The sequence below is a fragment of the Rhineura floridana genome, chromosome 2 (genome assembly GCF_030035675.1).
Source record: "Rhineura floridana isolate rRhiFlo1 chromosome 2, rRhiFlo1.hap2, whole genome shotgun sequence".
Taxonomy (NCBI): domain Eukaryota; kingdom Metazoa; phylum Chordata; class Lepidosauria; order Squamata; family Rhineuridae; genus Rhineura; species Rhineura floridana.
Genome location: NC_084481.1, coordinates 7,921,946 through 7,947,038, shown reverse-complemented (window position 1 = coordinate 7,947,038; position 25,093 = coordinate 7,921,946). Strand labels below are relative to the sequence as shown.

The 25,093-nt window shown below is 40.8% G+C and overlaps 1 protein-coding gene across 9 annotated transcripts in view; it reads left to right on the top strand.

The window, feature by feature from the left end:
• The window catches only part of IKZF2 (IKAROS family zinc finger 2), a 146,713-nt gene extending 123,189 nt beyond the window's left edge, over positions 1–23,524 (top strand). For 7 of the 9 annotated variants that reach the window (XM_061607689.1, XM_061607688.1, XM_061607695.1 and 4 more), the window contains 3 exons: positions 1,664–1,801; positions 10,337–10,480; positions 18,228–23,524. In XM_061607689.1, coding sequence (XP_061463673.1) covers positions 1,664–1,801; positions 10,337–10,480; positions 18,228–18,952 — 1,007 coding nt within the window. In that variant the 3' untranslated portion in view covers positions 18,953–23,524. The remainder of the gene's footprint in view (positions 1–1,663; positions 1,802–10,336; positions 10,481–18,227) is intronic. The other 2 variants (XM_061607694.1, XM_061607691.1) reach the window with 1 other exon arrangement.
• The last annotated feature ends 1,569 nt before the right edge of the window (positions 23,525–25,093 follow it).

The following is a 25,093-nucleotide window of genomic DNA, read 5'->3' as shown; positions in this document are numbered from 1 at the left end:
AGAGTGGCTCTGAATGCAGGGTTGAGATGCTCTATGTAGAGTGGTCTTAAAGCTGGCAAGCAGCCAGCCAGCACTCAGTGTGTGGCTAGTGGTTGGCTGACTTGCTATCGTCCGTCACTGCCCTGTGGACAAGAAAAAGAGGGAACAGAGAGGAGCTGCTTTGCCATGCTTCATCATAAGAGTAAAAAAGTGCAACCTTCCCTCTCCCCCAAACAGTTTATGAATTTTCCCCAACTCCAGACTTGGGGGAATTTGCTGCTTCCTCTCCCACCCTCCTTCAACAGATTAACCTACTTCATTGAACCAGGTAACTGATCTCGTGTGGACATACAGATGGCAATGCTACACATTTGACCACTCAGCACATTGGCACAACACATTATCCTGCTGATACCCAAATGTCAACAGACCATAAAGGAACAGAAAAGGACAGCGAGTGGAAAACACGCTGAACAAAGAATACACAATGAATGCCAACTCACCACCAAACGTACACATATAATCCACCAAGCTTATAAACATAGCTGAGGCTTATCTTCCATCTTAGTGCTAAGCTCCACAGCTCTCATGCTGTGTACATATGTGTTTATGTGCATTCAGTGCAGGATGCAGGCGCATTTTTGTGGTGCATCCCCATGCCATCTCTGTCCCACACTATTCATGGATCTTTTTGCTGGAATGGCTATAATCCATTTTGTCTCGAGAATGCACTTCTGAAGTGCTTGCTGCCTGAATGTGCACACAGAGTCTCAAGTGACCTCCTATTGGGCTGGACCTTCTGACTTCTGATAGGCCTGTGCCACTCACCCTCATTTCCATGTCGATGGGAGTTACCTTTTCCCTTCCTTTTCCAATAAAGCTGAAGATTGCTGCTTTTGCAGTGGAGGACAATGCCATATCAGTAAATGGGAAGAGAAGAGTTATTTCTTGGAAAGCACAAGAAATCCTCAATCTTCTTAATATTTGGGGGGAGGAAAAGATTCAAGAATAGCTTAGAAGCAGCCATTGCAATTATGGTAAGTTCGAGTATATCATTTGAGTTATTAATTAGGCTCACAGCCTGGAGGTTCCCCATCTGTGGCATGAAGATTATAAAATATTTTCCTTCTCTTTCATAAGGGACATGGGCATCACCCAAAGCTGGTACACTAATGTAGTATCTGAAGTGAAAATTGTACTTGTACAATAACACAACTCAATCAACAGATCTTGCATCTCGTTTCTCTCTCCGTTATGTTGTGCAAAACCATTAGAAACATAAGATGTTTTGCCATTATCAACAGTACTGCTTAGGTGTTCAAACCCATAAATGCATTAAAAAATAAAATATTTACAGGCATAAGAGTCTTCAGGAGACACTTTATCTTTTTTGGAATCTCTGCCTCATCATTATTTTGATGCAAAGGAAAAATTCTCTGCAGTTGTAGGTAAATGTGTTTCAACCATTCTTCATGGGTGCTATATGTTTTGTAGCATTTTGTACCTCTATATTCATGGTGTAGGTGAATGACTAGTAGGGTAGTGATGAACTGAGGCAGAGAAAAAGGAAACGAGCAAAAGTCAGAAGACGGAATAACTTCTGTAGGTATTTTCCTATTCTGTTTTTGTCATCAAGATGCCTTTGCATCACTGATTTAACATAAAGCCTCTCTTCTTTCCACAGTGGGTAAACCTCACAAGTGTAACTACTGTGGACGGAGTTACAAGCAACGCAGTTCTTTGGAGGAGCATAAGGAACGTTGTCACAACTACCTTCAGAATGTCAGTATAGAGGCAGCTGGGCAAGTCATGAGTCACCATGGTGAGTGCAAGCCCGTGTCCTGAGTATTTCAGCACTGCTGATCACCTTTTATTCTTCTTTGTCTTTGTTCTGTTCCTTGCAATCCACGAAAAAAGAATTGGGAACACGTAATTAAATAGGCATATTGCACCCATAGCGATCCAAACGTTAAATATAAATTTAAGTCTAAAAATTAGCATTGCAGAGTCATGTTACAAGATATGCTTAGTGTTACCTTAGTGCAATAAATAGCTATGAAAAGAAAAACCTTGCTGTAATAGAAAAATATTCCAACAAGGTCAGTGAAGTGAAAATAAATGTATTTGTCCTGATCAAACTGCCTGCCATAGGCACAGAATCTCTGAGGAAGAGCTGCCCCAGTAATTTGACTGAAACTCTGAATTGCAGTGTACATGGAGCTTTGGATCCAAATAACTGAAAACTGACAACTGATTTTTGAAATACTGGGACATCTTAAGGCATGTAACAAATAGTTTATATGATATCAGTTGTTATTCACAACAGTTAATCTTGCTTCTGGAGTACTTAGAACAAATTTCTGTACATCGCGTCAATGTTGTCTTGGTAGATGCTGTCCCACTGAAGTGTTTAATACGGTGGGTTCAACCTGCTGCGCCAATGCAGCATCATAAAGCATAATATGAGGCTGACAATGTAGGCAGCGACTATAAAAGCAACTGTGAAAAACTGTACATGGGACATCTGGATAGTGATGTACTTGCCTGAGCTGCTGCTGAAATTTAAAAAGCAAATGGAAAGAAACACAAATGGTGTTGAGCTAATTCCTCCAGCATTTCATACAGAGGTTTCCCACAGCTGCAGATCATACACATATACTTGTCATGAAAGTACAGCTGACTTTAGTTTCTTATTGAGTGCATTCTATTCTAAATGTTCATAATACAGATCAATGTAACTATGTAGGTTAGCCTATTTGGTATCAATATGCATGTTACAGTTTGAGTTCAGTATGTTAGTTTGTGTACATTTTTTTCAAATTTACCTCCACGACAATGATAACTAGAAACTTCCGCTTTTAACATTAAAAAAATGGAGGTTTCAGGAATTCCTATGCTGTGCTAGATTCCGATTTTCATACCGTTGGACATAATATTTTTAGGGCTTCTGTGGGACATCTTCAGAATATCTTTTCCCACAGGACCCATTAAAAGAACAAAAACCTTATTACCAGAGCTTGGAAAAGTTACTTTTTTGAACTACAACTCCCATCAGTCCCAGCCAGCATGGCCACTGGATTGGGCTGATGGGAGCTGTAGTTCAAAAAAGTAACTTTTCCAAGCTCTGCTTATTACACAGCTTTTCCCATCCATCTACACTTGTACAGTGTCCTCTGCAACAGTGACCGGTTGTGTCCTTCCAGAAGGCTCTTTGAACTATCTGAGGCTTCTGTGAATGGAAGCGGAGAGGCAATTTTTGCCAGTTCCCCCTGCAACCTCTTGCACTATTTCCCACACCATTCCAGTAGGTCCGCTTGACCCTCCAGAGCGGATTTTGGGGAGATTGGCAAAAATAGCCTTCTCCTTTTCCATTCACAGAAGACCCAGATCAAAGTGTCTTCCATGAACAGAAGGAAACAATTGAATATATCCCATTGGCTGCATTCAGGCATGATATCAAACCATGGCTCTCCAGCAAGGAATGCTCACAAGGGGTCATGCACTATCTCTTCCCTTCTTGTGTGTCAGTTTCCCCTCTCCCTCCCTGATTACTGACTGTCTTTTGCTAACTGTAGTTTGATGTGATGTTCAAACTGGCAAAGTGTAATTAGTACCTTTCTTTCAAACCATGGTTTGAAAATACAAATTATGGTTTCAAGTTGTGGCTTGGAGGCAAGGCAGTAATACTTTTGCAGTTTGAGCATGATGGGCAAACAGTAGTTAGCAAAAATAAAGATGCAAACAAGCCCAAGTGAAGGAGGCAATGATGGGTATGCAAGAGGGGAGGGAGCGGGAATTGCATGTGCAATTAAGAATGTTTCCAGTTGCCAAACTGTTTAACGTTAGGTTTGAATTGAGCCACAGTAGCCAGTCCTTTGGGGTAACAGAAGTCAGTCTACTCACTGGCCGGTTTCAGTGTATATGATTTCAGCTGTGCTGTGCAGTGGGAGACTTGGAAGCAAGCAACTGGTCTACTGAAGCACCAGGATGGGAAAAAGTCACCCTTTCAGAACATCTTTCACACAGGAGCTATTAAGATAACAGGAGCCATAGGCTGGTCAGGAACTGTTGCAACCATGTGTGAGTGAAATCGCCTAGGCTTGTAGTGCTATTTCAGTTTTGACAAATAAGCTTGTTGTACTGCCAATAGAAACTTCTGGGACTAGAATTCACAACCCTCCATCACTGCTGTCACTCTTCCCATCCTTGCACTGGGTTGTGGGGCCCCTCTGGGGGTTTGTAGAGTGTCTGATCTTTGTCTTCATTTATTTATTTTTTAAAGTGTGGCTGGGGCTCTTAATGTTCCTGAAAGTCACACATCCGCCCTGAAAGTCCTTTTCTCTAATCTCTGGTGTGTGAGAACTAGTTGTACCTGGATGATAGCTTTTCAGCGACTCAGAGGTGGTATATTAACTGTCATTTCCTGCAGTACACCCAGTCATGTTTCCTCTCCTACTATGGTTTCTGGTCAAACTGTTTTTTATGGAGGCTTGTAATGATTCAGTCTATGATTCCCCTGGAAAGTCCCAAACTAGGAAAATCTGAAAATATATTCATGTACGTTTCTGGACCGGCCTTTCTAGGCTGCTATTGGATAGTGCCCATGACACTTTTCTGCCTGGACAGCCTCAGAGTAGTTGGTGGATTATTTTTAAAGGTTTGATTTTGTTTTTTTGTAGTATGCAAAAGGCTTAGCACTTATTTGAAGAAGCACTCATGTAGTCCTTTGAAAAAAATGCAAGGAAAGTCCACTCTCCTGCAGTTTCAAGACTCTGATCCTAAACATTTGCATGGGGAAACATGTTCACATACATACTTGTGCTTTGGACCATTGTGTTGGTGTATCAGTCAGTATACTCTAGAGGTTATTGGTTGGCATGCCTAACTTAAACCCTTATTTCAATATTCTGTGGGTCAAACGAAGAATGCCTGGGCTTATACCTGAGCAGGGAAAGAAATATAGTAGCGGTGAACCATTGTGACCCACATTATGAATGGGACTGCTAAGAGCACTACATGCTCATTAACTATGATGGTGGTTTTCTTTGATGACGTTTTATTGTCTTGTTCTGCTGTGTACTAATTTTCTCAAACATGTATACATTTACACATTGCATGATTGCATACTCAGCTGAACACTATCCAGAGAGTTGATTTAAATGAAAAGGCTGAAGTCCTGTGCACTCTTACTTCATTGGGAATAAGGCCCATTGAACATAGTGGGCCTTATTTCTAAGAAAGCATATGTAGGCTCAGGCTGCACAGTACTTATTCATAGCAACTGCTCAGAAACTTTGACTTGGTTTTGACTTAAATCTCACACAGTCAGAGGGAAACAAAGATGCAGACTTTAATTATTAATCATTTGAGCATCTGCATATCGGAGTCATTTTGACAGTAAACATGAATTGTAGTTTTTATTATTGTTGTTATTTGACCTTCCCCACCTTCCATTTATTTCTCTACTGGCAGTTTGATTCCTCTGGCAAATGAGTTATCATTGTGTGTCTCAGCAAGAGCATTCCTGTATCAACAGTTTTACAGAGAGTAAATGAGGTTCTAAGATTTGTTTGGCATTCCTTGGCAGCCAAGCGTCAAATAGATGAATAGAATAAATTGTCAGTTGAGCACTTCCCATGAACCACAGTTTTTTTCCAGGACTTCTTTACCAGGAGGAAGAAGGGAAAAAATCACCTCTCTGGTAGATCCTAAATCAGCATTTTTCAAGCAAGTACAGTGCAGGTCATTTATAAACCACCTAATCAATGCAATCAGGTCTATCCTGGTATAACATTAATCTCCCTGCAATGTAACTGGTAGACAACAGTTATGTACTGTTCAAGGAACATATTCGTAGGCAAAAGAGGGATGCGTCTAAACTTTGATGTGGAAGATAAAATCTCCCCTCCCTTTAATGTCAAACATGGGGTGGACTTAGTTACAGATGCTCAATGGTGCAAAGAAGGCAAAGGCATTCTCTATTACTAATTCCTGATTTTCATAGCTAGGCCTGGCTCAAGTTAAGTCATGTTTATAGCTCTCTTCAGGATTCTTGCCCTTTTGTCAGTTTCCTCATAATTGTGGAGTTGGGAGGGAGGGAGTTGTTTCCTGAGAACTGAGTAGGCATTGAATAATGGGAACTAGCACTGCTCAAGAGAACTATTCCCTAGTAATTCTCTTTGCCCCCACAGCCAACCCCAAACCCAGGCGAGGCCCAGTTCAGAGAGAAAAAAAGTGTCACAGATTAAGAGAGCTTCTTGTGCTACGCATGTACCTTCACAACAGAACGTCTCTCTCTCCCTTGCGGCTCCTTCCTCCCACTCCATCTGGGGAAAACTTACAAAGCTCCCTGCAGGTAGATGCCCGAGGAGAGAGAAGAGGTGTCCCACCTCCAGCCAAACTGGATGTTGCTGTAATAGCCTGATTAGCAACTACATCTGGGGCATTAAAAAACTAACAGTTAAATACCATGGGTGGTGGGGCAGGGATGGCAATTTTTATCAAAATCTTCATGCAGCATGCAGGGAGGGAAGACGAACTCTTCCTATCTCAACCATGATCCCAATCAAAATTGCACAGACAGTGGTATTTATTGTTTTTAAAACCCCAAAGTAGTTGTCAATCACAAAGTAATATCTGGTTTTGCCCACAGCTGCATCACTTGTTGTTAACTTTCCCCAGATGGAGCCAAAGCAGGAGAGAAAGAGGGAGCGGGATATGAGGGGATAGGCTGGACAGCTTTAAATGTTAAGTAAACTGAGGAAAGAATACGCATATTTAGGCTTAGTTGTAGCAGTCTTGATGGAAATATGGGTTTTGATGAGACATTTGAAGGAAGAGGGAGGGAGGCATTATGCCACATATGTGTTCTTGGAGGATGGAGTTCCAGTCATGAGAAGAACATCAAGCAAGGAAGCATGGAGTTGTTTGAGGGACCAGGAAATATCTGGATGCCAAAAGACCTGTTTGTACCTTGAGAAGATTAGCCCTGTCTGTCAAGAGGTGAACAGAAAAGAAAAGCACAGAGAAAGAATTGTGGTGGGAGAGGGGGGATTTGGGATTCAATCTTGGCTTCTATCAAACACAATTCTGAGTTGGGACCAAACACAATTTTCAGTCAGTCCCGGAGGACATAAATCAGAGAGTTTTATCAGAGCATCTTTCTGGAAATCTATTTTCTTTATGTGCCAAATTTCTTTCTTTAATAATAATAATAATAATAATAATAATAATAATAATCACATAGCTGCTGCCATACAATTAGCTGAAGGATATCCTTGGCTGAACATGGTTAGTAAAAGCTTCTTTCTATGAATGGTACAGAGACAAGTACATGCCACTGAATAATCAGAACATGGAACTATTGTCAGAAGTGCAAACAGAACAAAAGGAATAGGAGCCTTATAATAGCATAGCTGTATATCAACTTACACTTACGAAAAGAAAAGCGGGAGGGAATTTGTTATGTTTGCTAGGGAGCCTGCTTCCCAAGTCATTCTAGCCTAAGTGCTCATATTTCATCATTGTAGCCACTGAAATTCAGTAGAACTAAAATGTCTTAAATTGTTGGCACCGAACTGTGAACTCGTCTGCAAAGCAGAGGGTCTCAATTTATTAGGGCCAGATTAGATGTTACACAGGAATAGAACCCTGACACATTTCTCCTTAATGAAAAGCAGTGGTGAGAGTTGACAGCAGGAGTAGTGTGACAGGGGCTCAATAACCTTTTCCCCTCCAGCCATTCTCCTTCTCAGACTTGACCCATGCAAGCTGCTTTTCTGCCTGTAGGAGGAAAAAATACAAAAACATTGCTCCGCATGTGTTGAGATGCTATCCCACTTATTTTCTGGATGATCTATAATCATTCCAATTCTTCTAAAGTGGACATAATTGAGTCTGGCTTAACTATCCCACTTGGAAGCCTTGCTGCGTCTCTCCCCTCTCCCACTTGGCACGCAATATGGTACAAACACATTTTCCTTTATTGGGTGGAAAAGCAGCCTGAAAAGGCAATTTTGAGTATAAAAATGGCCACTGGGGAATGGTTAAATAAACCCTCCCCCTTTACTGTTGTTTTTTTCATTCCTCATTGCAGCCTCCCATAGCTGATATACCCATGAACCAGGAGACTGTGGATCCCTGTTTGTATAATATCTAGCTTGGCCTTTAGACTTGGACCTAAATTACTGCCCCTCCTTCAGCTGTAAACATTCAGTGGTTGGTACTTTGCAAGTTTATTTATTACAATTATTTATAACCCAACTTTCATCTATATAGATAAATACAAATGTTTATGTTTAGGTATTTGCCTTACTTTAAGTGTGTGGGTATGTAAAAAGCACTAATTTCTCTTAAGAGGACTGGAAGTTGCATTGCTAAATTCCTTACACTGGATTTGTAAAATGTGTGTCCCACTAAGCTGAATGCAGCCTATCTCTATCTGGTGGCCTTTCAGGGGCTTGATAAGAGGCTTATGCCTGGAGCTATAAAAATGTAGAAGCACCTGGCAGGCCACAATATGTGGCTGTTGACACGCTCAGCTTGGTGGATTACATGTTGTGAAGGCATATTTTGCATCCTACTGAAGTAACAGAGCAATATTAAATTGGAAATAATTCAGATTATTTGAGGTGGCTGTTTCGAATGCCATGAGGAATTTTATGATGGGCCTGTTCAAGAACATTGCCCAATAATGTTTCTGGATTGTATTCCTGATAGAAAAATGTATCTAGGATAGCATTGCCATGGTAAAGGGGACTGTGTTATTGGAACTGGTTTTTTGCCTTTCTTTAGTTGGGGAAATAAGTGGCCAAATTCATGGGAAAAGACAAATGAACAAATGTTGTATTTTCAATTGTAGGCTCTAGTATGGTTCCTATAGTCATTTTGTTCCTAGTTTCATGCTTTGTGTGAACTTTATAGAACAGTTAGTATGAAAGTGTCAAAATAGTATGCATTCATTACTGCCCTTAGTCCTTTTCTGGCATTCAGTCTGAACTAATATGCACAACTGCACACATGTAGGGCTCTCTCTCCCTGCATTTGGAAATCTTTTTTTGGTGCCATCATTGATGGCATCAGAAAAAGATTTCCAAATGCAGATGAGAGAGAGCCCTACATACATACAGTTGAACACACGTAGGTTCCATGTAGGCATTTGACACAATGCACATAGATGGGGAGGGGTAGAGACAGCCATTGTGATCTAGCTCCTTCATCCATTCACTCACCCTGGATATGTTGTGAGAACAGGGCTATAGATATGGATTTCCCCCCTTCTTCTGTGGGAAAAGAAAGTTACATACCTTCAGTCGCTCTCCCTCTCCTTCTGCATCAAGTCCCTCTTCCACCATGCCTTTGTTTAGATTGCTTCATCTAGGCCAGCCTTTCCCAACCAGTGTGCCTCCAGATGTTGTTGGGCCACAATTCCCATCTTTCCTGACCATTGGCAGTGCTGGCTGAGGCTTATGGGAGTTGTAGCCCAACAACATCTGGAGGCACACTGGTTGGGAAAGGCTGATCTAGGCTTTATATCTTCCACCTTTCCAGACCGTTCAGTACTCAGGCATTCCAGGGTTGTCAGTCCTACTCATTGGGGAGAGGAATCATAGGATTTTGAGGCTATATTGTATGGTCAGAAAGGTAAAACCATTTTAGAAACAAGCAATAGAAAACAGAAACATCTTTTTATTGGCTTTGTTTCTGATAATAAAGATAGGAGTATTTTTAGAACATTATTTCCATTGTGTGTGATTAGTATGTACACTACTTAACCTTAAAGCACCATCTCTTAGTTTGAGTCATGAGCAGAATTAATAAACTGGATATTATTTTCTGGAAAACATGCAGATGTTTTCTTTGTGTAGTGCAGGGGTAGCTAGCGTGGTACCCTCCAGATGTTGTTGGAATACAATGCCCATATCCCTGACCACCACAAGCTGACTGGGCTGATGGTGGTCCAAGTTCAACAACATATGGAGGGCACGCCACATTGGCTGCCCCTGATGTAGTGGCTTGTGAAGCCAGTTCATATTTTCATAGATTTCATTCTAGTTCACCATTCCCAAATATCTTCCTGTCCCCATTCCTTGTCATGAGATACAGTGGAGTTGTTTCTTCATGCTCCACAACGTCCATCGGTTACAAAGAGCTAATGCCCCTGCCCATAGAGTTAACTATAGACCAAGGTAGAGAACACTATTAAGTGACTCCCACAACTTTCTAGTGCTTTTATGGGCACTCATTGACTAATCATAGCTTGTAAACCTCAAAAATGTTGACCACTTTTATTTATTTATTACATTTCTCCTGGAAGTGTAGGTAGATCTATCTGATTTGGCTTTTTGGTTTTATGTAGTACCTACTATGGAAGATGGTAAGGAACAAGATCCTGGGATGGACAACAATGTTACTCTGGTGCCTTTTGAAAGACCTGCTGTTATAGAGAAGCTGACGAGCAACATGGGAAAGCGTAAAAGCTCCACCCCACAGAAGTTTGTGGGTAAGCTTCAGATGAGCAATTTTGTTGTTTGTAGCAAAAAGAGGGGACATGTTACATCCTAAACTCTTAAATGTTCAAATGTAGGATTGGCGCATATAGAATGAGACATACTGGGGTGAGGGTGGGAGAACTGAGGTTTAGAAAAGTGCATGGCCATGGCACAAGGGTCATACAGTATGACCTCCAGAACAGAACCCAGAAACTGCTGAATACTGAAGATGTGATGATGATGATGATGATGGTGATGATTATTATTATATAAACATTTTATTCTTAATAATTGCAGACAAGCTTAAAAATCTGGGGGCAAAAGTGTATACTGGATTGTTTAAGAGTTCCACAGATAAAAGAGGACATTTACTCACTTTGCGATAGCAGTTTCTTAAAAATAAATTTAAAAAACCCATAGTCATTTAACAGTTTTTCTCTGTCTGTTTTTACGTGCTAAAACATAGTTTTGATATACACTGTTAAGAGTACTGTTTCCTTAGTAATACTTGAACTACATTTGGCCTCTGCTAAGTGTAGATGACATTTTCTCATATTTTTCCAGAGCTAACATTGGTATCAGATGGGGTAGTCAATCCTTTGTGTTTTGCTAATTTTGCTTCTGTTGCTAAAAAGACCTGGAAGGGTTAGGTGAGGGAAGAATCTGTGAGTACAAGGAAAAGGGGCAAAATAGATTACCAGGAATGGCACCCCAACAGTGGTGTCACTGCTGCTTACCACGATGGTGTGGGGGCAGGGCAGTGAGGTGAGGGCTCTGCAGACCCAACCTTGCCACTGCCCTGCCTTGCCAGTAAGCAGAGTAACATCACTGTCAGGAGGCCATGCTGGCCCATCACGTTGGATGCTCCTGTAGATGACTAACCTGACTGGCCTTTGTATATTGCCATATGAAAGGATTTAAGATGTTAGGGAATAGGTAAGAAACCCAAATGGATAGACTGAAAACCTACTAAAGGACCAGGGGGACTGTTCGAGGGTAGCTCAGGGGCCCCAAGCCCCAGGACTTTCCTACTGAGACCTGGATCTCTTTTTCCCTGCTCCACCCTTTTAAAATTATTTTTTTTAACTTTGCTTACAGGGCGTAGCCACCCACCATCTTACTTTGTTCAGAGATCTAAAATCGCATCTATATGTATAAATAAGCATATATATATGAATTTTATGGGGGGAAATGTGCTCTGAGTCTTTTAAGCTCTTGAGGGAAATAGTTAAGTGGCAGTCCAAATAACTGCTGGGTCAATCACAACTTAAGTAATTGCATGAAGCGTAATTGCATGCACTGGACAGTTAGAGGCACAAAAGTTTCCTCACAAGAAGTTCACAACTACAGTTGTCTAGATTTGTAGTTTTAGAGGAGACAAGGACAGTTGTGTAAAATACCTTTTATTTTTATTTATTTCAGCCCCGTAGTTTCTAAACAGTATACAATAAGGTTAAAAAGATACAATAAATATAAAATTATTTAAAATTAACCATAAAATCAGAAAACTTCCTTAAAATACCAGCTGAAATAAAAAAGTCTTCACCAGGGGGCCAAAGTTCAACAGGGAGGAGGCTGCCTGATCTTAGCCAGGAGGGAGTTCCATAGAATTATGACCACATTACTGAATGTATGGCCCCTGGTAGATACTAGCTGTGTGTCTGAGCCATGGGGGGGGCACTCAGTGATTCTCCCGAGACCTCAGTGATCAGGCAGGGATATAAGGAATCAAGTGAGAATCCTTAAGGTGTACTGGACCCAAGTTGTTAAGGGTCTTGTGAATTAATACAAGAACCTTATATTAAATATACTTTGTTTCAATATACTTTGAACCCCATCACCACCACCAAAGTCAGGGAGAATATGTGGGGAATTGGAGTAGCACCTCTGGTCATTAGACTGCTGCTGTTTCAGGAGCAGTTGCAAAAGTCTGCATAGACTTTTTGAAGAACATCTGTAATGTGGCCTGCCAAACACTAGGCCTCCTCTGGGAACCTCTCCAAAGCCACCTCACCCCTCAGGAAGCTGTCTATGGCTTACAACCATTTTATTCTACTTGTTTGTTTTAAGGATTGATATGCTCACCATTTATTATCATCATCATAATTATAGAAAATAATGGGATGCATTTCCCTCTTTTAGAGGTGAGGCTGCCATGTTTAGCTGAGTTCAGATCAACACTGGCCCTTGCTTCTTTACCTTCTACTTACCTGCTATGCATATGTTTAGTCAATGTCTCCACTTACTGCTGTTTCTAGCATTGAGGAGCTGAACCCCCAGTAATTGGGGTATTTTCTTAATTACAGTAGGGGGGGCTTAAAAGGACAAACCTGGGAAGCTAAGCGGCCTTAGCTGAAACAGCTTGGCAATCCCCAGTGAGTTCAAAAGGGATGTTTTTGACAAAAAGTTCAACTTTGCTGAAAGGGTGATTTTTGGTATGAGAGTGAAAATACAATTTTCCTCATTCCACAAAATTTTCCAAAGTCATTTTTATTATTATTCATGTCCCACTTTTCAGGATATAAATTACTTCAAGGTGGCATACATTTTGAAATATAACAATTCATCAGGATCCTTCCCGCAGGACAATTGGTAGTACATGGCCCTGTGGGCGAAGGGAAAGTTGAGCTAGAGCAAGCCTTGAAGTCATCTTTACCTGCCAGGGGCATCACTAGGGCGGTGCAGCAGGTGCAGGCCGCACCGGGTGACACCACCAAATGGGGGTGACACCCAGAGCCGCCCCCCCAGGCACCGCCTAGGCACCGAGAGCCTTCGCGTGCCGCGCCGGCTGCCTTCCTCAGCTGTTAGAAGGTGGAAGCGGCGGCAGTGAGGCGGCAATGCACTCCCGGGCCCTGCTGTTTGGCTGCGCGTGCGCTGCACACACATGATCACTCACAGTCTCAGGGAGAAGGCGCTGCGGGCCGCACCGGGTGACACCAACCCTAGTGATGCCACTGTTACCTGCATCCCATTCTCTCTGTCCTAGAATCCTTCCCACCAGACAGTTGATGATAGATGGCCCTGTGGCACAGGCTGAAGGGTAAACTCCAGAAGGTGCAGACTCTAGAGTAGTATTTGCCTGTGCCCCTCTCCTGGGATCCTTCCTAGAGATGTGAAGGCCCAGGGGGGGGAAACAGAAAAATTGGAAGGAGACTGTCTCCCTCTCATTCCGTTTTTCCCTGAAAACTACCCAGAAAAAAATGGAAAACTCCCCCTCCCATTTTTTCCAGGTTTTTTTCCTGGGCCCTCACATCTCTAATAATTCCCATTGGACTGTTCCGTTGTGGGCCGGGGGGAAAGGAAGTCCAGCTGGAGCAGGCTGTTAGGTGAATTTCACGTGTATCCCTTTCATTTACCTTTAAAAATGAATTGTGTTGATTGAGCCACATGATGGTCTTGTATTTTTGTTCCATTTTTGTCTTCCCCTGCCATTGGATTCTTATGTTATCTCAGCATGAGAGCCACAACAACCCTATTCCTTCCAGTGCCGCCAGGGCAGAATCCATAATGTGATTTCTTTTCCTCACATCAACACAAACACAGTTTTCCTAGTATTAAAGCTAGGTGGGAAGGTGCGACAATATGACATTCTTGCATTTATTCTTTTGTGTTGTGAGCCACTTTGAGCACATTTGTGTGGAAAAGTGGCATACAGATTGAATAATAATAATGATAATGATGATGATGATGATGATTGCATGAGCCTGGCCTTTGCATGTTGCTCTGGTGGCAAACAAAGGATTAGCAGTACTGGAGTTCCCACACCACCAAGGTAACATAAGCACTCACTCTGAGGTTCACTATGCATAACAACTTCACCTTATTCTCACAGTAACTATGAAATGTATGTCAGCATTGTGGCTATTTTACAGATGAGGAATTGAGGCCAAGAATTGTTCATCACTCAATAACACTGTGGGGAAATTACTCAAGTTGAAAGTTGTCTCTCATTCAGTTGAGTAGATGAATCTGTTTGTGATAAATAATCTATCCTGTGTTAACCTGTACAGTTCTTCAAAAAACAAAAGTTGAAAATTCCCAAATGGCATAATGGTAATTATGAGACGGCCCAAGTATGTTTCAGAAACCTTCTGCTCTTCTGATGCAGTTACATTTATATTCTCATATATCCGTTAATTTTTTAATCCTGAGAACCTTTGTAAAGTTATATTATTTCGTTTTAACAGATGGGACAATGAGAAATAGTTACCTTTCTTGCTCTCATCTGCTGGGTGTATATGGCTTAGGTGAAAATTAATTTCAAATTAGTTAGCCAGCCAACCACAACTCCAGCACAATGAGCACTGGGCTAAACTGGCTAGCAAATGATATAGGGGGCTTGGAATGTCAGAGAAAAGTGTCATGCCCTGGTATAGAGATGGCTAGAAGCCTGCGTCCTTCTAGTCTGTAGGTTGACCTTCAGTGGCGTCACTAGGGTTGGTGTCACCCGGTGCGGCCCGCAACACCTTCTCTCTGACTCCGAGCGATCGCGTGCGCGCGCGGCCCAACAACAGGGCCCGGGAGCATGCCGCCGCCTTGTTGTCTGCCGCCGCTTCCACCTCCTAACAGACGAGGAAGGCAGTCAGCGCGCCACACGAAGGCTCTCGATGGTGCCTAGGTGGTGCCGGGGGGGTGGCTGTGGGTGTCACCCCCGTCTGGCGGTGTCACCTGGTGTGGCCCGCACCTGCCGCACCCCCCTAGTGACACCCCTGTTGACCTTTCACTCTCAGGTGAAACCTACAGATAGTATTGTGAGGTGAGCAATCTCAATGTTACAGTTCAACTTTCAGAAGAAAGGAGTGTCTTGCTCCCAATGCAAGGAAAAGGTGAAAGAGACAAAGACTTGGTGTTCAGTATACAGTTCACTGAAATCTGGGTGAAGCAAATGTCTGTTCACCCATCTTCATAATACAAGTTAGCCCTAAAACCTTCATAACAATAAAAACTGTGTATGTGTAAAGTTTGTCAGATTAAAATTAATTAAAATTAGTCACAGTTTTATCAGCAGATAAATACTATATTTATACCTTTTTCATTGTAGAAGGGGGTTGTTCATTTAGATGTAGATGGAAAATTAAAACTATACAATGAAAGCTAGTAACAGCTAATTTTCTTAACTCTTCTGTGATAGCATTTTTGCAGCTCCTCTATGCCAGCCTTTTTCTGACCAAAGACATTTATGAATGTTCCTTTTGTTGAAGGGAGCCACTATGAATGTATGGGTAACTTCATCTTGGAAGAGGAGGGATGAGGAGAGGGACAGTGTTTTCCAGAAGGCATAATATGATGTGGCTAATTGGATTTCAGTTGCTAGTCACTTTATCTAATGAACCAGTTATTATGGCAGTAAAGAATATGAAAGTATACAGTTTTCACTATAGTGAAAATTCCTCAGCTAGGCAACATTTCAGGTTTTGAAAACCTGCAAAGAATAATGCTATTCAGATTTATGAATTTGCTTGGGCATTTTTTTAAAAAAAGTTTATCATTTATGCATATAATAGTTCTATTTTTAAACTTATTTTTGACTAGAATTTTGTAATTTTGCATGAGCTGTATGATTTACTGTTATTAATTTATTAATGTATAGCTTTTAAATCATGCTAGCTTTAGCTTTTTCATGGATCAGATATCCAGGCCACTTTGGCACATAGAATCTTGGTCATGTTATGATCTGAGATGTAATGTAGTTATTTAGTTATTTATTACATGTATATCCCACCTTCCCAGTGCAGGGTGGCGTACAAACATGGTCCTTCCCTCCTCCTGACTGTATCCTCACAACAACCCTGTGAGGTAGGTTAGACTGAGTGACAGTGACTGGCCCAAGGTCACCTAGTGAGCTTCACGGCTGAATGGGGATTTGAACCCTGGTCTTCCAGGTTGCAGTCTTGTTTTAGAAGCTGATAATCCAGGGTCATTATCATGAATCAACAATCTTAATTTACATGGGCAAGGGGGGGAACAAGGCAATGTATAAACCACACATTTCTTGCTCTGATGTTTCTGAAAGAACCAAGTGGTTTCAATAAACTCTGACACCTTTGCATATATAATAGGCATGTTGTTTTCATATGATAATTTATTCTGAGATGAAGGAGTTATATTTCAGGGCCTCATTTGTCTTGGTTTTAAGTTGCTTCAGTGCCTGAAAGCTTATTTTCACTGTACACCTTGTAGTCTAGCATGGATTCCAAACTGGAAAAATTAATGTGTCCCTTGACAAGTCTGAAGAGTGTGCATATGTAAAAATTTGCCATGTCCCCTGTGGTATTTGAAAGTAGTGTTGAAATCCTTCCTCCCTCCCCACTGGAATGAAGACACAAGACAGTATTTGGTACGGGTCCCCAGATTCGCCTTGTATCAGTATTGATGTGTGTGTTTTAATTCTGATATGTTTCTGCATTGCTCTGTGCTCTCTCCACTTTGATCTGTTTCAGGTTCTGAGCAAGTCTATATAAAGCAAAGCTCTGTGTTCCACATTCACTATAATGGGGAATCTAAGAATGGCTATACCTTTTGGTCAAAGTGGAAAAAAATGTGCAGACATAAGAGCCCCTCCAGAGTGGACTGCAGACAAATAATTCCAGGGCTTTCAGGGATTCACTTTCATCCATAATCCATATTAGTTTCATATTTTTGAAGGGGGAGCAGGGGCTTGTCCCTTGCTCTTTCTTGTCTTAAAATAATTAAGAGTGGTATGTATTGTTGCTTGAAAAAATTTAAAAACATTACAGCTTCACACTGGCCTTTCTGGTGCTAGGTCTTGCAGGCCTCCAATCCTTGACCCTGTTGTCCCCTGCCAGATGTCCCCTGCATTGGGATGCCTGCGTTGCCATCCATGTGTTCCTCATCCCAGCCAAAGGGGGGCAAATCTGCCCTCATCGTTGCCAGAGGTTCAGCATTCTCAATCACTATTTAAAAGTATTGTAAAAATATACATGGTGAATTTTTACATCTTTGTTTCCTTCCAATTTGGCAAGAGGCATGCATAACTGAAAAGTGAGAATTAGCTCACACTGATCCCTTCAACCTGTGTACAAGTTATACTGAAGTTCTTTAGCCTCTTTGTGGAACCATTGTATTGCTATATGGATAGAAGTTTCAACTCTGAATCACAGAAGCCCGTTTCAGATGTTAGCAAGGGAAAGAAGCAACACGGGGACAACAGGACTAAGCATTTAGTCTCCCTCCTGAGTTATGCAGCTCTGTCATCAATGTCTATGAGGAGAGCGGACTTCCACTCTGGAGATCCATGGAGCCTTCCCACACAACTGATAACCCCTAGAAGTTCAGGGCTCTTAATCATGCATGGAGCCCCCATAGATACAAAAGGCTCCCCACAACAAAATTTCATTCTCATCATGAGAGAAAATGAGAGAGTAGCATGACCTTGGGAGTGGGGCTAAAAACACAGCCACATGACTCCATCGTACCCATGTTGCTTCTTCCCCCTACTAGGGCTACAGTGTTAAGTTAAACTGAAAATTCATAAAATGATTTTTCCCCCTGTTACTATTGACATTCCGAAATTTCACTGTTGCTAATTTAGTAAATTGTTCTGAGTCTTCCCTGAGCCTGCAGTCATGTGCACCTGGGAGTAAACCCCACTGAACATTTCCTTCTGAGTAAACGTGCACAGGATTAAGCTGCAAGTGACAAAAATGTAGGCCACTTTTTACAAAATAGATATGCAAAGCAGCTTTGTATTTTCATGTCCAGTAATTTATTTTCTCCCTCATTGCTGTTCTCATGTAGGTGAGAAGCTTATAAGATATGGTTATCCCGATATTCATTTTGACACGAACTTACCATATGAGAGAGATGCCGAGCTGATGCAGACTCACATGATGGACCAAGCGATCAACAATGCAATCTCTTACCTCGGAGCAGAGGCACTTCACCCATTGATGCAGCACACGCCAACTACAATTGCTGATGTGGCACCCGTCATAAGTTCAGCTTATGCTCAGGTCTACAACCCTAACAGGATAGAAAGGCCAATGAGCAGAGAAACTACTGACAGCAATGAAAACAACATGGACGGCCCTATCTCCCTCATCAGACCAAAGAGTCAACCCCAGGAAAGAGAGGCTTCTCCCAGCAATAGTTGTCTGGATTCCTCTGACTCTGAAAGCAGCCACGAAGACCACCAGTCCTACCAAGGAAACCCTGCCTTAAATTCCAAAAGGAAGCAAAGCCCAGCTTACATGAAGGAGGACTCCAAGGCTTTGGATGTCACTAAAGCATCTAAGGGCTCTTTAAAGGATATCTACAAGGTTTTCAATGGAGAAGGAGAGCAGATAAGGGCCTTTAAGTGTGAGCACTGTCGAGTTCTTTTCCTAGATCATGTCATGTACACCATCCACATGGGGTGTCATGGCTACCGGGACCCATTAGAATGCAACATTTGTGGCTACCGGAGCCAGGACCGCTATGAGTTCTCCTCACACATTGTTCGAGGAGAGCACACGTTCCACTAGGCCTTCTCTTCCAAAGGGGACTCTGAAGTGGGGGGAATGGGGATTCACAAATACTGCACATGAAGAAATACTGCACTTACAATTCCACTTTTCCTCAGACGTTGACACACCTTTTGTCATTGTTGTTGCCGTCATTTTTGTTGCTCTTTTTAATTAATTTTATTTTTGTTGTTAACCTTATTTTGTGGACCCAGTCTCACTTGGCACCAGTGGTGAGGTGGGAGGAAGGAAGGAAAGGAAGGGACCAGAATAGTTCTGTTGTTGCTTTTGCTCTGAAAACTGGTGTTAACTGTTTCATTGGGAATTGAAAGGCAGTCCATTTCTGTCACAGTTTTTTCCTCTGTACATTTTGTAATACACTAGGTACTGCTGAACTCCACTAGGTGCTCTAACATCTTAGCAAATTGTCAGCTTTTGTTAGATTAACTATTTCAGGTAAATACATTTCAGAGGAAAGCCCTTTCAAATATGTAGATAAATTTTAGGGTTCAGGATTGGGAGTGGAGTGGAATATTATTTTGCAAAATTGTCCAGCATGGGGGTGGGGAGGTTTAGTATTAAGCTAAATCCTATTCTATAGATTTAGGAGCATGAGCAAATATTCACTCATACGTTACTTCCTGCAGTGAACTATTTTCCAGGGGTTATGTGTTGATTTTCTTGAATAGAAATGAAATGTTTAGGTGTAATACTGAAACATAAAATAGATGCTTGATTTTACATATATGACAAGACATCCTGCAGGACACTTGAAGTCCTATAATCTTACTTTACTTATCCTAACATGCACTTTTTAAAACAAAGGACAAGAGAATCACTGGTATGCTCTTATATCATAAATTTCCCAGCTTCATACAGGCACTTAGCCTTAATTAGTTGGCCCCTATGTACAAAGAAATACATTTTCAAATCTAGCTGAGTTCTGTACATATTTACTCAGATGTAAGCTCCACTGAGTTCAGCAGGAGTTTGCTTCCTAGTAAGTGTGCTTAGGGATGCAGTTTTAGAAGCACAAATATCAAATTTTATGTACAGATTCTGCTGTTTTAGAATCTTGGACATACTAATCAGAAATGCATTTTAGTATTGAAATACTTCTCTTTTTCATTTTATTTTCTGCAATATTGACTGCTCATCAGCCATCTAAAATGAGCCTTACAGTTAGGAGAGTGAGTGCTAGAGGTTAGTCTTATGCTCCTACACTCTTAAGGCTTGCTTATTCTGAATACAGTAGCAGTTGCTGCTTATCTGACCTCCTGTCACTGCTGTCTCTATGGCATACCGGGAAGGGGAGGGATGAGGTGGTAGCAAGGTCATTGTGGTGCAAACACACCACCAAGAGCATCGGATTGGCTCTGTCGGCATGTTTGCACCACGGCAACCTCACCACTGCCTTGCTCCTCCCAGTATGTTGCAGCAACTGCAGTAACAGGAAATCAGGTGAGCAGCCCCACCAACCGTTACTGTGGTTGATGATTCAAGGTTGTTGTCCTGAATCAGCAGTACTAGTGCAAGAATTTCCAGAGTATGTTAGAAGCTTCACACACGATATTTTCTCATTTGGGAGGGGGGGCATGTACATGTTGTGCGAAAATTTCACAACTACCTGTTTTACCACAAGTACCCATTTGAAACCCATGGCATGAAGCCGCTTCCAGATACCTGTTCACATTGCAAAAAGAGCCTTGTTTCATTCATGACACCGTATGTGGGGATAAATGATTTTCCAACATCACATAGGAAAATGATTGTGTGTGAAGCAGCCTTTTGTCTCTCTTCTCTTCTTTCTCCCTCTCTTTTCTCTCACACACATCATGTTTCCAATTATGGGTCATTCTCATTTTACTTTATAGTTGGAGTTCACAGTGAATTCTGCTTATATTTGCATACCAGAGATAATGACCTCATATTGTTTACATGATAATTTATCCTAAGATAAAACAGGACTAAGTTAAGAACCCTATCTTTCTTGATGGGCAACTCACTTCAGCTTCTGGTTAATCCCTTTATCATATTAGCAAATGAGAGATTAATGTGAATAAAGAGGTGATGGATCCTGAGGTTGTGGTTGTGTAAACAAGCCCTCTGTTGACTATATACATTTAGGTGAGCTAGATTCTGAACTTTTATTTTTATTAGGGTTTTTTTCCTTAGCGATAATGGTTTGTTATTTTAAATCAGCAGCTACCTCACATTTTTTCAACATTCTTAGTTGGTTTCCCAACCTTTGGGTTGAGACGTTGCACATCATGCTGTAAAACAAAGAGATGGTAAAAGCAGTTGATAGTTTGCTCAAGATTTAAGAAACAATCTTTGAACCTTGTCTATTTTGTTTTAACATATATTTGTCATCCCGCTCAGAATAGATTCAGCTCTAAAACGTATCTGGAGAATGGAAGAATATTTTTATCCTCTCTCAATGCAAGATGAGAAGGATAGGCAACTATCCTGTAAGTTTGCCTTATAGGTCCACAATAGCATTGGCTCAAACCCAAACTGCTCCTTATGGTGATTACAAGATAGTGATTACAAGTGGAAGTAGGTTCAAGTCTTAGAAACATGTTTTTAGACATGCGTTAGAGTCTTCTGACTAGAATCAAAAGAGGTGACTGAGTTAGTCTATGTACTCATCGTGTAAATCACTGCAGCTGGAGGACTTGGCTATGCTATCTAGTTGATCATGTTGCTTTGCTTACCTTTCCATGTCTTTAGCAGTAGTAGAAAGGAACTGAGGGACACTGAATTAAAATTTCCTTCAGGAAACATGTCTGGCTAGTACAATCTATGTTTCAATGAGAAAGTACATTGAAGCCAGATTATTCTGCAATTACTGTGGAGAAGCTACTAAAAGTTTAATTAATACACTTGTCTAAAATACAAGTAGAAATATTGATATAATGTAAGAATTTCCTGGCAGGAAACCTTGGGGCAAAATTATTAGTTCTGCTCACATTTGTATAGATGACCTCTTATTGTTTACTTGATCACTTATTTCAGGATGAAAACGAACTATGTCAAGAGCCCTGAATTATCTAATGGGTCTTTAATTGACTGACAGCTCATGTCGACTTCTGATTGCTCTTTTAATCATGCTTTAAATGAGAGATTAAAGTTAATTAAGAGGTTACTGTTTTGAGATTGTGGTTGTGTAAACATATTCTCTGTGTTTAATGTATATTTCAACTGTTTTTCTGAGCTACCTTTACAACAGATCCACATACACCCAAACTGCTGTGTCACTATTCCTTCTGTTTCACTTTTGAATAGCTCTTTTGCCTCAATGACAACCTGCTTTTTTACCTTGGCTGGCAGAGTTCTAAAAAAGTAGCTCAGAAAAAGCAGCAACAATGGTACACATATGGAACATATGCATGTGCCTCTTTGGATTCCAGCTCCCTTTCTTTTTCAACTGAATGGTTTTATCCTTTTGTCACTGTAGTTTACAATTATGGTACAGCAATTATAGTCTCTTTCGTCTTGCTCTCCATCATGCTGGTCTCTTTCTGAATGGCTAATCTCCCCCTCCCCTAACTGATATTACTGAAAAGCTTCCATGGCTGAAGGGAGCTATCAAAAAGCTGTTCACAAACATGACTATTTAAAGTAAACACGTGTCTACAATGAATCAGCCACACTGTCCCATTGCATGGTATTGTATATACCTGTACAGCTCCTGGAGGAACTCTTGAGAGCAAAAAGCTTGTATAGCCCAATCACAAAACAAGCCTTTGAGAGGCCTGGCTCCAACATGAAAACACCAGTGCTTTTTGTTTCCAATGCAAAAGTACATATCCAAGTCAGTATCCTCGGAGGGTTGTAGAAAGGCAGAATCTGGGATCCTGTGTTTGGACATACAGTACATTCACAGGAATTCATCTATCAAGCTGGATTATATGAGGCAGGTGGAAAAGTGGCATTCCTGCTGATTGCCAACATAAGAGAGGAATGAAAATTATGCTTGGAAAGATAACTTCTGTGCAGAGGTATTGCTTTATGTACTAACTAGTTTTTAATAAGCAAAATTATTTGCTGAAGAAAAAGCAGTATTTCTGATATTGGTCTCCCTGGCTTAGTAATATGAGAAAACTTTTATTTCATGTAAGATCTGTCAGAAAAAGCAATACTATGTTCTGGAGAGAGCTGGGTGCAAGAATCCTACCTCTGCACTAAACATGTCCTTACAACCGCCCAGTCCGTTCTTTTTGGCTCTATGCCAATACCAGCATAATTTCCCCTCTTTGAATGTGGAAAGGGTTAGATTGAACATATAAATCCCAGCCATATAAAATGCAGGTACCTTCACACCTCCTCCACATAAACAAGTCAGTATATTGTCCGTCTGCACAGTGGTAGGTAACCACAAGTCTGGTGGGGCAGGGGAAGGGATCTCCACAAATATCTTAATTCTCCTGGAATTCATTATCAAACCTACAAATTATGTGGGAGGCATTTTGTAAGTACCATATAAATTACGGTAGATGTTTGGCTGAGCTTCATAAAATGCCTAGATGATTAATATCTGATAATGTATGCTCGATTTCTGAAACTTTATGTATGCATTTTCTACATCTCCAAGAAGTTATATATGCTACAATTTCTGTTACATTTTCAAAGATTTCTCTTTCATTTTGCATGTTTCATATACACACACACAAATTATCTCCCAACAAGTATTTATAGGTATGTTTTATACAACGAGAGTTTGGAGTAAATTATATTCAGTATAAAAATACTATAGTATATTGATTAGAACAGTATGAAGTATTATTGCAAGAACAATGGTCAAAGAACTCAAGGTGGTAAATTTGTATTCTATGTTTTAATAAGGCTGCAGTCCTTAAAAACATTTTGGAATACTGTGGGTGAAAGGTCACTACTAGTGGTTTGAAGCGTAGCTGCTTTGAAGCTCGGCAGCATATAAAGTGAAATCTTCAGTATGGTCAGAATAAGGGTGAAATGAATTGGTGAAAAAAAGTGAATTTAAATAATAAATCTGAGATCAGCAAAATTATTTCAAAATTTGATTATTTAATATTATTTTTGTTATGGATACTATATTCAGCTTGAAATTTGAAGTTCTCTAAGAGTTTTCAAGAGGTAAAAACTTTTTTTTTTAAAGTTTAGTTAATTACTTTGTATTAACGTCATAGGAAAAACTGTTTGAAAACTCTTTTTAAAATCATCATCATCTGGAAGATCAGTCAGTTTTCTAAATGAGCCATTTTTTCTTGTGACAGTAAAACGTAATTGAAAGAAGTACAAATGCATCTATTGATTTTGATTGGATGGTTCAGCTTATTTTGGCCTTTAAAGCCTAATTTCAGTAAAACTCTTGAACAATTAACTAAATTCGACCTGAATGAAAACCTTCAGATTAACACGAACCTCACTTTAGGCTACTTAAAATGATTTAGGCTGCAAAAGATACACATTTACTTGGGAATAAAACCCATTGAATTCAGTGGGACATAGTTCTGAAGAGACGTGTATAACACTTTGAGTACAGTAAAGTGACTATGTAGAAATACAAAAATATGTTTTGTTACTTCACTCATTTTCATTCAGTTTTTGTATTGGGTCTTGGCAGTACAAATTAGCAATATTCCCAAAGCAGTGAATTCTGTACTTCAGCAAACACTTGCTGCATTGAATATTCTGCCAAGGATCTTCTAAAACCTTGTTCTGCCTGCCCATGGACTCTGAGGCATATTCTAGTGGTGCACAAAGTTTATGTTATGCGCTGACCATGTCTACCCTCACAGTTCTTGGGCTGTTAACCCTTCTTGGACTGAAATGGTAATCTAGAATGTGCCCAACAGCTGCAGTAGTAGGGAAGGTGGGCAGGAGTGCCCAAGATGTCTTTTGAGAAAGCTTGTCCACCACTAATGGTCTTCTATTGAGGAAACCCCAATAAAATGCTGAAAAACTTTGTTTCTCCATGGAGCACAATCTGAAACCACTTTCCATAAGTTTCCTGTTGGCTCTGAATGCGTTTGTAGAGGGTGACAAAGAGTAAGCATTGTTTGAAGGTTAGATGCCACATGGGGAGGCCTCTTGCAATAGGAAAGGAATGGATGTGCCTCCAAGTTATCTTCAAAATAACTAGAGTGCAAGAGAGTTTAGCCCTTTTTGTTTGGGGCC